General features: G+C 48.5%; 1 protein-coding gene across 1 annotated transcript in view; it reads left to right on the top strand.

The window, feature by feature from the left end:
* LOC128710349 (IQ motif and SEC7 domain-containing protein 2-like) overlaps positions 1–9,891 on the top strand; it is a 53,390-nt gene extending 43,499 nt beyond the window's left edge. Inside the window, exons 3-6 of the mRNA XM_053805402.1 lie at positions 4,666–4,989; positions 5,064–7,054; positions 7,130–7,516; positions 9,197–9,891. Of these exons, the coding sequence (XP_053661377.1) occupies positions 4,666–4,989; positions 5,064–7,054; positions 7,130–7,516; positions 9,197–9,891 (3,397 nt within the window). The remainder of the gene's footprint in view (positions 1–4,665; positions 4,990–5,063; positions 7,055–7,129; positions 7,517–9,196) is intronic.
* Positions 9,892–12,044: the final 2,153 nt, after the last annotated feature.

A 12,044-nucleotide genomic window follows, 5' to 3' on the forward strand; every position in this document is an offset into this window, starting at 1 on the left:
TAAATAAAACTTTGTTCGATGTGACTCATCGGGCCCCTTTAGCTCTGGATATATAGGCGAAAATATGCGGGACACCATCTCTGTCTAACCGTGTGCCCATGGTGTTGTCTCCAATAATAAAACAGCCTTTTTTTCGGTACATTGAACAGTGTTTTCGGGCGGCTTATCACATCGCCCCACCAACCGTAATAAAGAGATAACGGCAAAAGGGTGTGCATGCTTCCTTTCCGTCGAACCGAGCGACGTCTCCACCTTTGTGCTTTGCAGTTTTGTATTCACCAGCCTCGATAAAGCATTGCGCGCGGGACAAGCAATAGCCACTTGCGGCTGGTATCGGAGCACCGGTAACCTGTTCGGTTCGGTTCAGCATAATAAAAACAGACCTGCCCTAATTGGGACATCGAGCCCAGCGACCGTTCCATTTCCGAACGTGACCAACGACGTACGCATCGTGGTGTGACGTGCCGATGCGGAAGTGACATGGATTTCGACGAAGGAACAAGCGCATGATCCGTGCCCAGCACCTTCAGAAGCAGCACCCAGTCGATTCGTCTGACATTCGATCGGGGGGCGTCGTGCGAGTGTGCTTTTGTGTTGGAAAACCTGTGTCCTTTCACAGGCGCACGTCGATCGTGGAAGGATCTCTACCTAGAAATCTAGTTCTGTAGAGAGATCAACTTACATTTTTCGGTTTCTGTTTGTTACGTGATGGTGTTGGTGTGTTTTGCCGTGGTGTGAATCTGCCTGACGCGCACTGGCGTCCACATCGTAGGGGTTCGGTAGAGCTGGCATTGCCCGCGAGCTGCCATTAATTGTGTGTCTTTCCACAGTGTCGCACGGGTGTGGGTAGACGTTGACCCGCGTGTTGTCGACAGCCTCTGCTACGCGCGAGTGAAACTCGATTTACGGGAAAAAAATGTGCAGAATCACAGCGTTGTGCGAAAACCGCGTCAAAGTGTAACGTTTAGTTGGAAAGATAAGCGTGAAAGGAAGCAAATTCAGTGGTTCAGCGGGGACAGCGGAAATTCGGAAGGCAACAGCAGCAGTAACCCCGTGGTGTGATCAGCTACAGACAAAACAACGCCGGAAACGACGGCACGAGAGAGCGAAACAATTGATCAAACAATGCGTCAACGGCGAAATCGAAAGCCCAGCGAAAAGAGGAAACAATTTACTGCCGGTAATAGGAATCAACACCACCGTGCTGGTGTTGCGGTTCCACTCGACTGTCAACTAGCGCTCTATTGTTTCGATACCACTGGCCTCGTTCACCGGTGGCGCTTGGCCTCAGCGGACGATGATGTACGACGGCGAAGGGCAGCGTTCGCTGTTGCCATCGACCACACCGCCAACGACGGCGACAGTGATGGGCGACGACGGTGATGATGGATCGATCGTGTCCCTTTCGCCGGACGGTGCCGATAGTGGCATCGGAGTGGATCTGGACGCTAGAGGACGATCGGTCCAAGGCACTCCGGGTGGTAGCGACAACGAGGAGGACAGTTTTTCGTGCGATTGTGTGTGCTCCTGTTGTTGCAAGTGTCGGGATGCGGTTGGACTGTCCTCAATCCCATCACCAGTGATCACGTTCCTTTCCCAGCAGTACACTCGTCTACCTTCCCTACAACCGCCAACACCTCCAACAGAGCCCGGCCCGTCTATCGAATCCTCCATCGATCGTTTAGGCAGCATCACGGCGAAAAACGGTCCAAGATCACGCTCCACCACTCGTCTGGAAGATGTGGTAATGGCCGCTGTCAAACGCCACGATGACAACACGATGGCGGCCATCGTACGGCGACGGCGTCGCTTGAAATTGCGTGCCAAATCCGGTGAATATCAATCCGTACCGCTTGCCATCCCAGAAGCATCATCGCAGCACCTTAATCTGGATCGCGCTACTAGCGACAAAGCGGTTACCAGCAACGCCGCTACTGCCAGTTGCGTCGTCTCGAACACCACCTTGATGCCGCCGCCACCGACGACACACGGTGTACGCACGTTGGAGATAAAATTCGTATGGTAATTAAACTATTGGTCGTAACCACACACAACACACACGTCCCCGAGTGTGTGTCTGTGTGGACCCCATCCCCTAATGTTCTTCTAGTGCTGATGGTATTCTAGTCTGGTGTTTCTGTGTCACGTAAATTATCCATATCGCGCAACATATTCCGCGGCCGCTTCGCTCGGTTTCTCCCAAGCAGGCGGGGGAACGATTTAGATCGTGAAGATAGGAGACCGTCCTCTAGCGGTGTTTGAATATGTGCCACGCAGCGATCGCTCGAGACCCGATCTCTCGTTTATTACTGGCAGAGTTTGTGTTGTTCATGTGCAGTTGTTTCGAAACGCCATCCATAACACACGGTTCAAATTGAAGGGTCAACGAATTTTGAAGGCGTGTTATTCTGGTCCCCCGCCCCCTTCCCCCCGCACAATAAGGATGACACATGCGAAGACGTTGGGTGTGCGCCTCCCGGGGCATATTGCTCCGGTGTGCTATTAAATTACTACCAACGGCAGGAGGATAGGACGCACCACACCGTCGTCGACGACGTGTGTCATCTGTTTATGAACATCCATACGCGACCAACCGACTTCTGGTTCTTCCCGCCCTGGGGTGTCCACACCTTCCCAAGGGATCCATTAGATATGGGAACACGATAGCTGCGATAAGTTGTGTGTGTGAGTGTGTATGTCGCCCACATCACCTTTTCGGGTAGCTCCAGTTCCAGTTTCTGTTGTTTTTCTTCCCTGGATGCCTTCGGGCTAAATGACTCTGGCACCTCGCACCACCACCCCCCAAAGGCAAAGGGCCGCAATGCGTCGTTATCTAAGCCCGCGAAAGGTTCCTTCGGTAGTAGGGGAACTTTGGAGGTTTCCAAAATAGAGCTGTACTCTCGGTCGGATTATATCTTAATCCGTGTTTGTATTAACGGAAGCATGTAGATAGAGTTTCTAGACTCCTCCAACACACATCGTCTCATCGTACTTTCGTTTCTTTGAGATATTTTGTATATCAAATATCCGCAGGTTTTATTTCTCTTATTTGCTGTTCATACGTTAAATGTTTCTTAGTATTTACTGTATGATCTAGCATCAAAAGGGCACCCACATCCGTCAGTAAATGCATTCGCCCAGAAGTCAAATTGCAGTTTAAATCACCCTTTTTGGTGGAAAATGTCTTGGTGTCTGTCCGTTCAAGTAATTTGGCACAAATACAAGAGCATTTCCCTGTTTTAAGGTCATCCGTAATGGCAAATATCCTTCTCAGAACTGTGTACTAGAAAATACTGGCAATGAAGAAATATAAATATCGTTGGTTCTCTTTCCCCCACATCAGCAGCCGGGTGTGTTCTGATTCGCCTGACCAATACTTTTGCACGAAACACTATTATGCTCTGTTCTTCGAGCGTAATTCGTTGTAATATCCACTACTAACATCCATCAACCCTGCTCCATCCATTCTACTCTTTGTTTCTTTTTTCCTACCAAGTTCCCCTTAGTATGCGGGCGTGGTAAATTATTTATGATCACTTCCACAAGATTGATGGTAGAGATATAGTTGGGAATATATATATATATAGCGTTGAGGTACCAACATCAAAATAAAAGTGAAAAATTTGGCGCACTTGCTCTTTCTCCCGCTCTTTATCCGACCTTAGCGTAAGGAAGGATAAGGCTAACTTGCTGGAAAAGCCAGCAGTATATTGGAACAAAAAATTCATAAAGCTTAATAACATCCTGCTCCGATCCGTTATTTATAGCCGTATTCACAGTTCGTTACCCACACGCAAAACATATGATATGTCCGGTGGTGCGAAATAAAAATTAATCCAAACAACTTAAACCCCTTTTCAGCGCGTTACCCTCCGCCACACGTTCATCCACCACTGAGCGTCTTTAAATTCCGTTCGGGCTGTGGTTTATTGAACCATTTCCAATCTTTCACCGATACGCCAGTCCCCGCGCCCGTCTGTTTCCCCCTGTCGTGTGGGGAAGGGTGGCGAATATAGGAAGGAAAGAGTGCGTTAATTAAATTTTCCGAATGTCAATGACGTATGCTCCGTAGCGGGGAAAATAAAAGGGAAACATTATTTGGCAGCAAAAATGGCAATGATGGACGACGTGTGTATGTGTGTCTCCTCCAAACCGTATCCAGGAAGTGATGCTCTCCCAACGTGAGATCCCCTGTCCACCTACCCTGGGATTGTCACACTTAGTGGCCGTAGCTTTCCTAACATTGCACGCAACGTGTGGTGTGTGACAGGTGATCGCGATCGTTAAGGCGAAATATCATCGTCGTCGTTGTCGCCTACCAAGAGTTGTGCGACGCTATGAAAAAGAACGGAAAAAAGAGATTTAAGAGCTAAATTTAGACACCCTTTTACACTCCGGTGCTTGGTCGCGTTATAGAGGAGCTCTAGTGGGTTGGAAAAAGGGGTAATAGAGAATGGGTGTGAGTGTGTACGTGTGGACAACTTATGAGATATGACTTTCTTTCTTTGCGTCGCGAGGACAGTCGAGAACACTACTCAGAGAGCTTAATTACTACGCATCGTGTCACGAAACACGGCACGTCGTCGTGTTCGAGTTGTTGTGGATCTGTCGTGTTAAAACATTCTACGCGCGTTGTACTAAATGGTGTGCTTTGTCTCTACACAGGTATGAACTGTCGCAGGATCTGCTGGACAAGCAGATCGAACTGTTGGAGCGCAAATACGGTGGAGTGAAGGCACGAAACGCAGCCCTGACGATTCAGCGCGCCTTCCGCCACTACACGATGGTGAAGAAGTTCGCCTCGATCACGGCTATGGCCAAGGCGGAGAAACGCATGAGCCGTAGGGTTCAGCAACAGCAGCAACAGCAGCAAAGCGAGCTGGACATGATGCATCACCATCCACATCACCTTCAGCCGGCCCTGGAGGATGGTCAAATTTACGCCACCGAGGATGGCACCATGGTCGGTCAGCAGCGTGTCTGCGCAACGTGAGTATTTCTAGCAACGATGCACCGCGAAAGTGAATTATTCGATACTGATCTGTTACTGTTCACTTTTGTAGTATCTCCGCAACGCCACCAGGAACGCTACACCATCGTGTAACACCGGTCCGCTCGATGTCGCTGCGGGAACGTCGACTTGATTCGAGCCCTATCCCACGCAGTCAGTCCGGTACCGCATCACCCGCTCCCGTCCCGATCACCTCTTGGAGCCAAAGCCCAACCCAACTCGTAACGGGTGCCTCTACCCAGCAGCAGCAACAGCAACAACAGCAGCAGCAGTACTCCCATCCACATGTAAATATTCTGCACCAGCAACAAGCGCAGCTCGCTGGGTACGGTTACACGCCCGCCGTGTCTGCCCCATCGCATGCGGTGATGCACCATCACCAGCACCAACAGCAGCAGCAGCAACAGTACCAAAGCCAGTATGGATCACAGGATTTGAATGTGAGTGGTGCTAGCAGTAGCTCCCAGCTCGATTCAACCATATCGTCGATGAATCTGTCCTGGAACTCACAGACAGCCAGCACACACCAAAGCCCTTACACACCACACTACACGGCAGCACAGATCTATATGCGCCCGCGCGGTATCGGCATCGGTAGCTCGGGTGGTAGCAGTGGAAGTACGTCGAGTGCCAGTGGACGTAAGGTACCGCCGGAAGTGCCCAAGCGTACCAGCAGTATCACGGGCCCGGGAGGTCAACACACACCGAGCCGTTCGCTGCGTCCGAATGGTCTGTGCAAGACGGCCGAGAACGGAAGTCTCAGCTCCGTGCAGTCATCCGGTAGTGATTCCTCTGCCTCAGCTGAGCGAGGCCTTGGAGGGGTCGGTATTGAGCTGATGGGATCATCCGACCGATCCAGCTCACCGCAGTGGAAACGAAAGGGCCCAGGAAGCAGCCAGAGCGGTAGCATTACCCTTCTTCCCGCACAATCGCCCGACCATATGCTAATGAGTGTGAGTGCTGGTGATACCGGTGGAGCTGCTGTACGTTCGATTCACTCCACGGTGGCGACCGCTACTGCAGCAACAGCAACGGCTGTTAGTGGTGCTGGAAGCGCCAACGTAACGATTGCCAGCATCGAAAGTGAGTGCTTGAGCTCGCACACGAGTGCCGCTCAGTACTCGATGGAGCAGCACGATCAGATCGTACACACGCCGACATCGTACAAGGTGTCGGAAACGATTCGCAAGCGCCAGTACCGCGTTGGGTTGAATCTATTCAACAAGAAACCCGAGCGAGGCATCACGTACCTCATCCGCAAGGGATTCCTCGAGAATACGCCCCAAGGTGTGGCACGGTTCTTGATCTCTCGCAAGGGCCTATCTCGACAGATGATCGGAGAATACCTGGGCAATCTGCAGAACCCGTTCAACATGGCCGTGCTGGACTGCTTTGCCGGTGAGCTGGATCTGTCCGGCATGCAGGTGGATGTGGCGCTGCGCAAGTTCCAGGGATACTTCCGTATGCCGGGCGAGGCGCAGAAGATCGAACGGTTGATGGAGGTGTTCTCGGCGCGGTACTGTCAGTGCAACAGTGACATAGTCGCGCGGCTCCGTTCGCACGATACCGTGTTTGTGCTCGCGTTCGCTATCATCATGCTCAATACGGATCTGCACACGCCGAACCTGAAACCGGATCGTCGCATGCGGTGTGACGATTTCGTAAAGAACCTACGCGGCATTGACGATTGTCACGATATCGATCGGGATATGCTGAACGGTATCTATGAGCGGGTGAAGGCGAACGAGTTCAAACCTGGTTCGGATCATGTTACGCAGGTGATGAAGGTGCAGGCGACGATCGTGGGCAAGAAGCCGAATCTGGCGTTACCGCACCGTCGGCTGGTTTGCTATTGCCGGCTGTACGAGATCCCGGACATCAATAAGAAGGAGCGGCCGGGTGTGCACCAGCGCGAGGTGTTTCTGTTTAACGATCTGCTCGTCATTACGAAGATATTCAGCAAGAAGAAATCTTCCGTCACGTACACGTTCCGGAACAGTTACACACTGAGCGGAATGGTCGTAACGCTGCTGGATGTTCCAAGTAAGTGTTTTCCAATGCTCTCAGCTGCGGCCAAGAGGGAGAGATAATATTAAACAATTTCTTCCTTTTTTTTAGACTATCAATTCTGCATTCGGCTCTCGCAGAAGGTGGACGGTAAGGTGCTGGTAACGTTCAACGCACGCAACGAGCACGATCGTTGCAAGTTTGCCGAGGATCTGCGGGAATCGATTAGCGAGATGGACGAGATGGAAACGCTTCGTATCGAGGCGGAACTGGAGCGCCAGAAGTCGGCTCGCGGTACCCGCACGACCAACAGCGAGAATCGCGACAGTGGCGTCGCGGATGTGGAGGTGTGCGCCGGCCCCTATCCTGCCGGTGTCGGTAGTCTAGTGCCGGGCGGTGTCGGTGGAGTGTCACCGAACGAGTGTGGACTCGCGCACAGCGATGCCCAACTGAAACGTAGCGCCCTCAGCAACTCGTTACTCGATATGCACGAACAATGTAAGTCATTCTAAAATGGTCTTCTATTGGACAACACCACCACAACAACCCTCCACAGCAATAATACAACCGTCCATCCAATCCATCGCTCGCCATCCAAAATCCCATTGAGATGTGCATCCAACGGTGCATCTTGCTCCGCTCTCCCCAGTTTAGTAGATACCCAACAATCGCAACCACAAAAATTCCCCCCTAATTCGCTCAGCACAGTTTCGTTCGCCAAAAGAAGGCTTACGGCAGTATAGATGAGGCGCGCATCCTTTTGGCACCTGCTTCTTTTAATTTTGGTCCACACCAAGCTTATTCGTTTTGCGTTATGTGCTGCTTCAAAACACCGTTGGTTTGCTTTAAGAACACGCGCAAAAGCTCTCACACGCTTCTATTTTTCGTCGTGCAACGAAGGCACGCTCGCTGATCGCCTTCGTTTTATGATAAAAAGGGCTTCTTCTTTTTATCATCAATCTCATCGTGTGTGTGTGTATGTGCGGTGCTGTATTAGAGCGTTCCTTATACATGTTAGTATGCGTGCCTGGTTATGTGTGACTGCCTTAGCTTTGCTTACGTTTGTTTCGAATTTTGTATCATCCTAAAAAGAGAGCACAAACAATAGGGTCTAGTGAGAGAACAATGATCCCAAACGGCAAGTGAACAGGAGCTAATATGTAAACGTCTCCCCTTTAAGGGTGTATTCTATTGTGATATCAGGAAAGCAATGTTTCCTTATGATAAGTAGACATTTAATGAATTGTTACTCTACCGTGAATTTATGTTGATAAAACTGGAAAAGTAGTTCATGAACTTAACAAAACACATAAGCCCCGTTCAAACTGTTAGTCTCGTAAGAAATAAAGTGCCAAAAATACATTTATATAAAGAAGTGGCGCCTCCCCCCACAGTATAGCCTTGCGAACAAATATCGTACGTTGTGATATGGATAGTCTCTGTCCATTTTAGAGTGCAGTAAGTAGATCTATAATAAAGAGGTACGGTGTGTAACTTTAGCATTCCCAACTTTTGAAGTTGAGCGTGTGGTGTGATGCTATCGCGCACGCACACAACCTCAGGTGTTAGGACTAACAAAACGGGTTTTCAGGACGGGTTATTTCCGTTATTTAACAAAACTGTGTGTGTATGTGCGTTAATCCCTCCGTAACTGACATTTAACAACCGCTGCGCGAACGATATGCCGTGCGCTCAGCGTTCCAACTCCCCAACAAAAGTTCTTCCCCAGATCGGTTCCCCCGTTACATTAATATTTGCTGTCTCATATACACCATGGATCATCACCATAACTTCCCACCAAAACAACAAAAAATACCATCTACACATTCATCCGTATCATATGCAAGCATCATTTCACCACAGCGCTGTTTTTTTTCTTTCTTTTTTCTCTCTTTTTCTCTCTTGACGTGATCTGCTCGTGATATGAATTAAAATATGAAATCAAAATCAACACCCTTTCTTCTATACTGTATCCTTCTGCGTTCTCTCTGTATCATCCACTATTGCCACCACCAAACACCAACCAAATCAATCCATCCTCACGATTTTCTGTTGTGCATTTTGTTGCGCGCGTTCTCTCTCTCTCTTTCTTTCTATTCTCCTTTTCTCCCCCCTATCCACCTTCCCTGTCTGTCTTCTTTCTCTGTTTTTCGTTTTCTTTTGGCTGGATTATTTTAGTTGGCAATGAAAAGCCGCAACGGCGCGGCAGCGTCGGCTCATTAGATAGTGGTATGTCGATATCATTTCAATCCACCTCTGCAAGCACTGGCTCACGTAGCGATATCAAAGTACGAATGCTGCCTCACAGCAACACCTCCGGTCAGATAATCATGCATGCCGGACAGCATCCCGCTGCCCTTATGGGTGCCATCTATCATCAGCAAATCCATCACCATCAACAGCACCAGCAGCAGCAGCAGCAGGCTATGGGTACGGCACATCATCATCCACATGCGGTCGGCAGCAACAGCACCACTGGAGGAGGAGTGATCGTTTCGGTGGGTCCACCGGGATCCTCCCAACAGCAGCATCATCACCACCATCCCCCTGGTGGGCCACCTATGACGGCAGCAGCATCGGCAGCAACACTGCAACCAGTGCAGGCGATGAACAACGGTATGGTGATGGCCGGTACGAGCACTACCACTATCAACCCGAACAGCACCGGCAGCCACAACAGCAGTGGAGCTATCCACCGACGCGAGCGGAAACCCTCCCGTACCGAAGATGCCGCTACGGTAGCAGCACTGGCCCTGGCAGCCAGTGCGGGAGCCTCTAGCGCCATGAACGCCTCCAGCAGCAGCAGCAACGCCGGAGGACCACCCAACAACACTGCATCGGGAGGGAACTACGGTCGCTCAACGGAGGTGTAAGAGATTGTAAACAGCCACCGGCAACAAACGACCATCTCACAATACAATCCCACACGGCAAGAATCATCAGCACCACCACCATCACGAACACCGCTATGATCGACATTAGTTAACACCTGGTAGAATGTTTTGTTGATCATATAGTAGCATTCATGTTTTGTTTTACATATTACTTCCCGCGCATCGCATATATGTACATATTAGATACTTAAAAGCAGTAAAAAGAAGGGAAAGTTTTTTTTCTTTTTGTTTTGTTTCGCGCTCGTCCGAGTGTGTATGAGTTACATTCATACATACACACAGGCGAAGCCCAATTTGTTAAATATTAGGAATTATGCTTAGATTGTTAGGTGATTATTTTAGTACGCAATCACACACACTGATCATGTTTTCACACAGCTAAACGCGGAACTGTGGTAGTAAAAAGAGGGTTTAGTTTGTTTGGTTTGTAATTTAAGTATTTAACTCGCGCTCTATCTTGTACGAAAAGTGTGTTCCTGATGGATGCGGTGCGGTGATCTTGTCGATGTGTTGTTGTGCATGTTTATACATTTTGCCTCCCATTCTAGGCAGCTTCCCACCCTAGTATCTCATCTTCACCCCGCCCAATTCTAGTTCCTTTATAGATTGTATAGCCGCGTCGATCGAGCCAGAAAAAAAAGGGAATTACTTTTAGTAGGGAGAGGAGATCTGCTTGTTGTCTTCCACGAGAAACACAAACGGGAAGGAAGAGAAGAGAGTTAATCCCTTTCCGCCCCCCACACAACTTTCCATCCACCCTCATTGTTTCGCTCTGTATGTGTGTTTGTTCGTTCGTTTCAATGTGTGTATGTTTGTTAACAAAAAGTACTAAAACAACGGGAAGCTATTTCTTCTAAACAAGCGAAAATACCAAAAAGAGTTAAAGGTGCCCACATTTTACTTCCCATGTTAATGTTTCTCATCTCTCTTCATTAAAAAAAAAAACGAAAATCGAATAATAGCTATTACTAATGCCCACATACGACCTGCTTTCTTTACATAGTGTAACAATCCACACATTCACCATCCAAACATGAATAGCTTATCAATTTGAACATTAAAAAGCAGGAGAAGATAGGGAGAGAGAGAGAGAGAGAGAAAGAGAAGAGAGTGAGAGAGCTCTCTCACTATTGATCTTAGTTCTTGGTGCCATTTTGTTGTTTTTAGAAGGGTGGTTTGTGTTTCAGGAGAGAACGGTTGGTAGTGCAGCAGTAGTAGGCGCTTCCTCTACTCCGATTCATCCGATCATCTGTTCAGAAGCTTTCATTTGTTCATCAACATACCACATAGAAACGCATATAAACTTGCGCATCTTAGCAACTCACTTGCTACTAACCCTAGCAACGTCAGCGTTTCATGTTTAAAAAAAAGACACAACAACAAAGCAAAAACAAAACCACACAAATTAGGAGAAAAATAGACACAATGTCCTGATATGTAAGTTAAAAGAAAACGACAGAAAGGAGCAAAAAGGTTATAACAATAATAAGAGGAAGTAAAGATGCGTCTGTGTGTGTACACGGGGGGTAAATCCGGGGTTAGAGGGCTGCGTCGGAAAGCATAATGGTAGCTAGGTGCGCGAAAAAGAAGGGTAAGAAAGGAAGAAGGATTACAGCTCCCTCCTCCTCTCGCTACTTTTACCATCCATGTGTAATTTGTGTACTATATACCCGCTATGCATATACTTATATACTACTACTACGATACATTTAAGAGTGGGAGAATAAGAAGCTGATCCCTTCCTTTACTCCCCATCATTTGGTTGGGGTGGTTGGAGAACGGGCTGGTGGATCAGGTGTTGTTTTGTCTAGTTTTCTATCTGTTCTTTTACCACACTGTGTCATCACGCCAACCCCCGTTAAGACATCTCACTAGACGAGACACCTTGGGGGGGAGGGAAAGGAAAGGCAACAGCCAAGGGGGAGTATGTGTGTGTGTATGTTTGAAATGTACGACCAATTGACGCAAGGAAATTGATTGACCAAAAAATATTAAAAGGAGCTGGAGATTACAAAACCAACAAAAACAGCAAAAACACACACACACAGATAAGAAAAGAAACATGAAAGATAAAACAAAAACATTACAAAATGAGGAGTAAGAAAATTAGTGTTACTAGCATAGAAAGAAGA

Source organism: Anopheles marshallii, chromosome 2 (genome assembly GCF_943734725.1).
Source record: "Anopheles marshallii chromosome 2, idAnoMarsDA_429_01, whole genome shotgun sequence".
NCBI classification, from domain to species: Eukaryota; Metazoa; Arthropoda; class Insecta; order Diptera; family Culicidae; genus Anopheles; species Anopheles marshallii.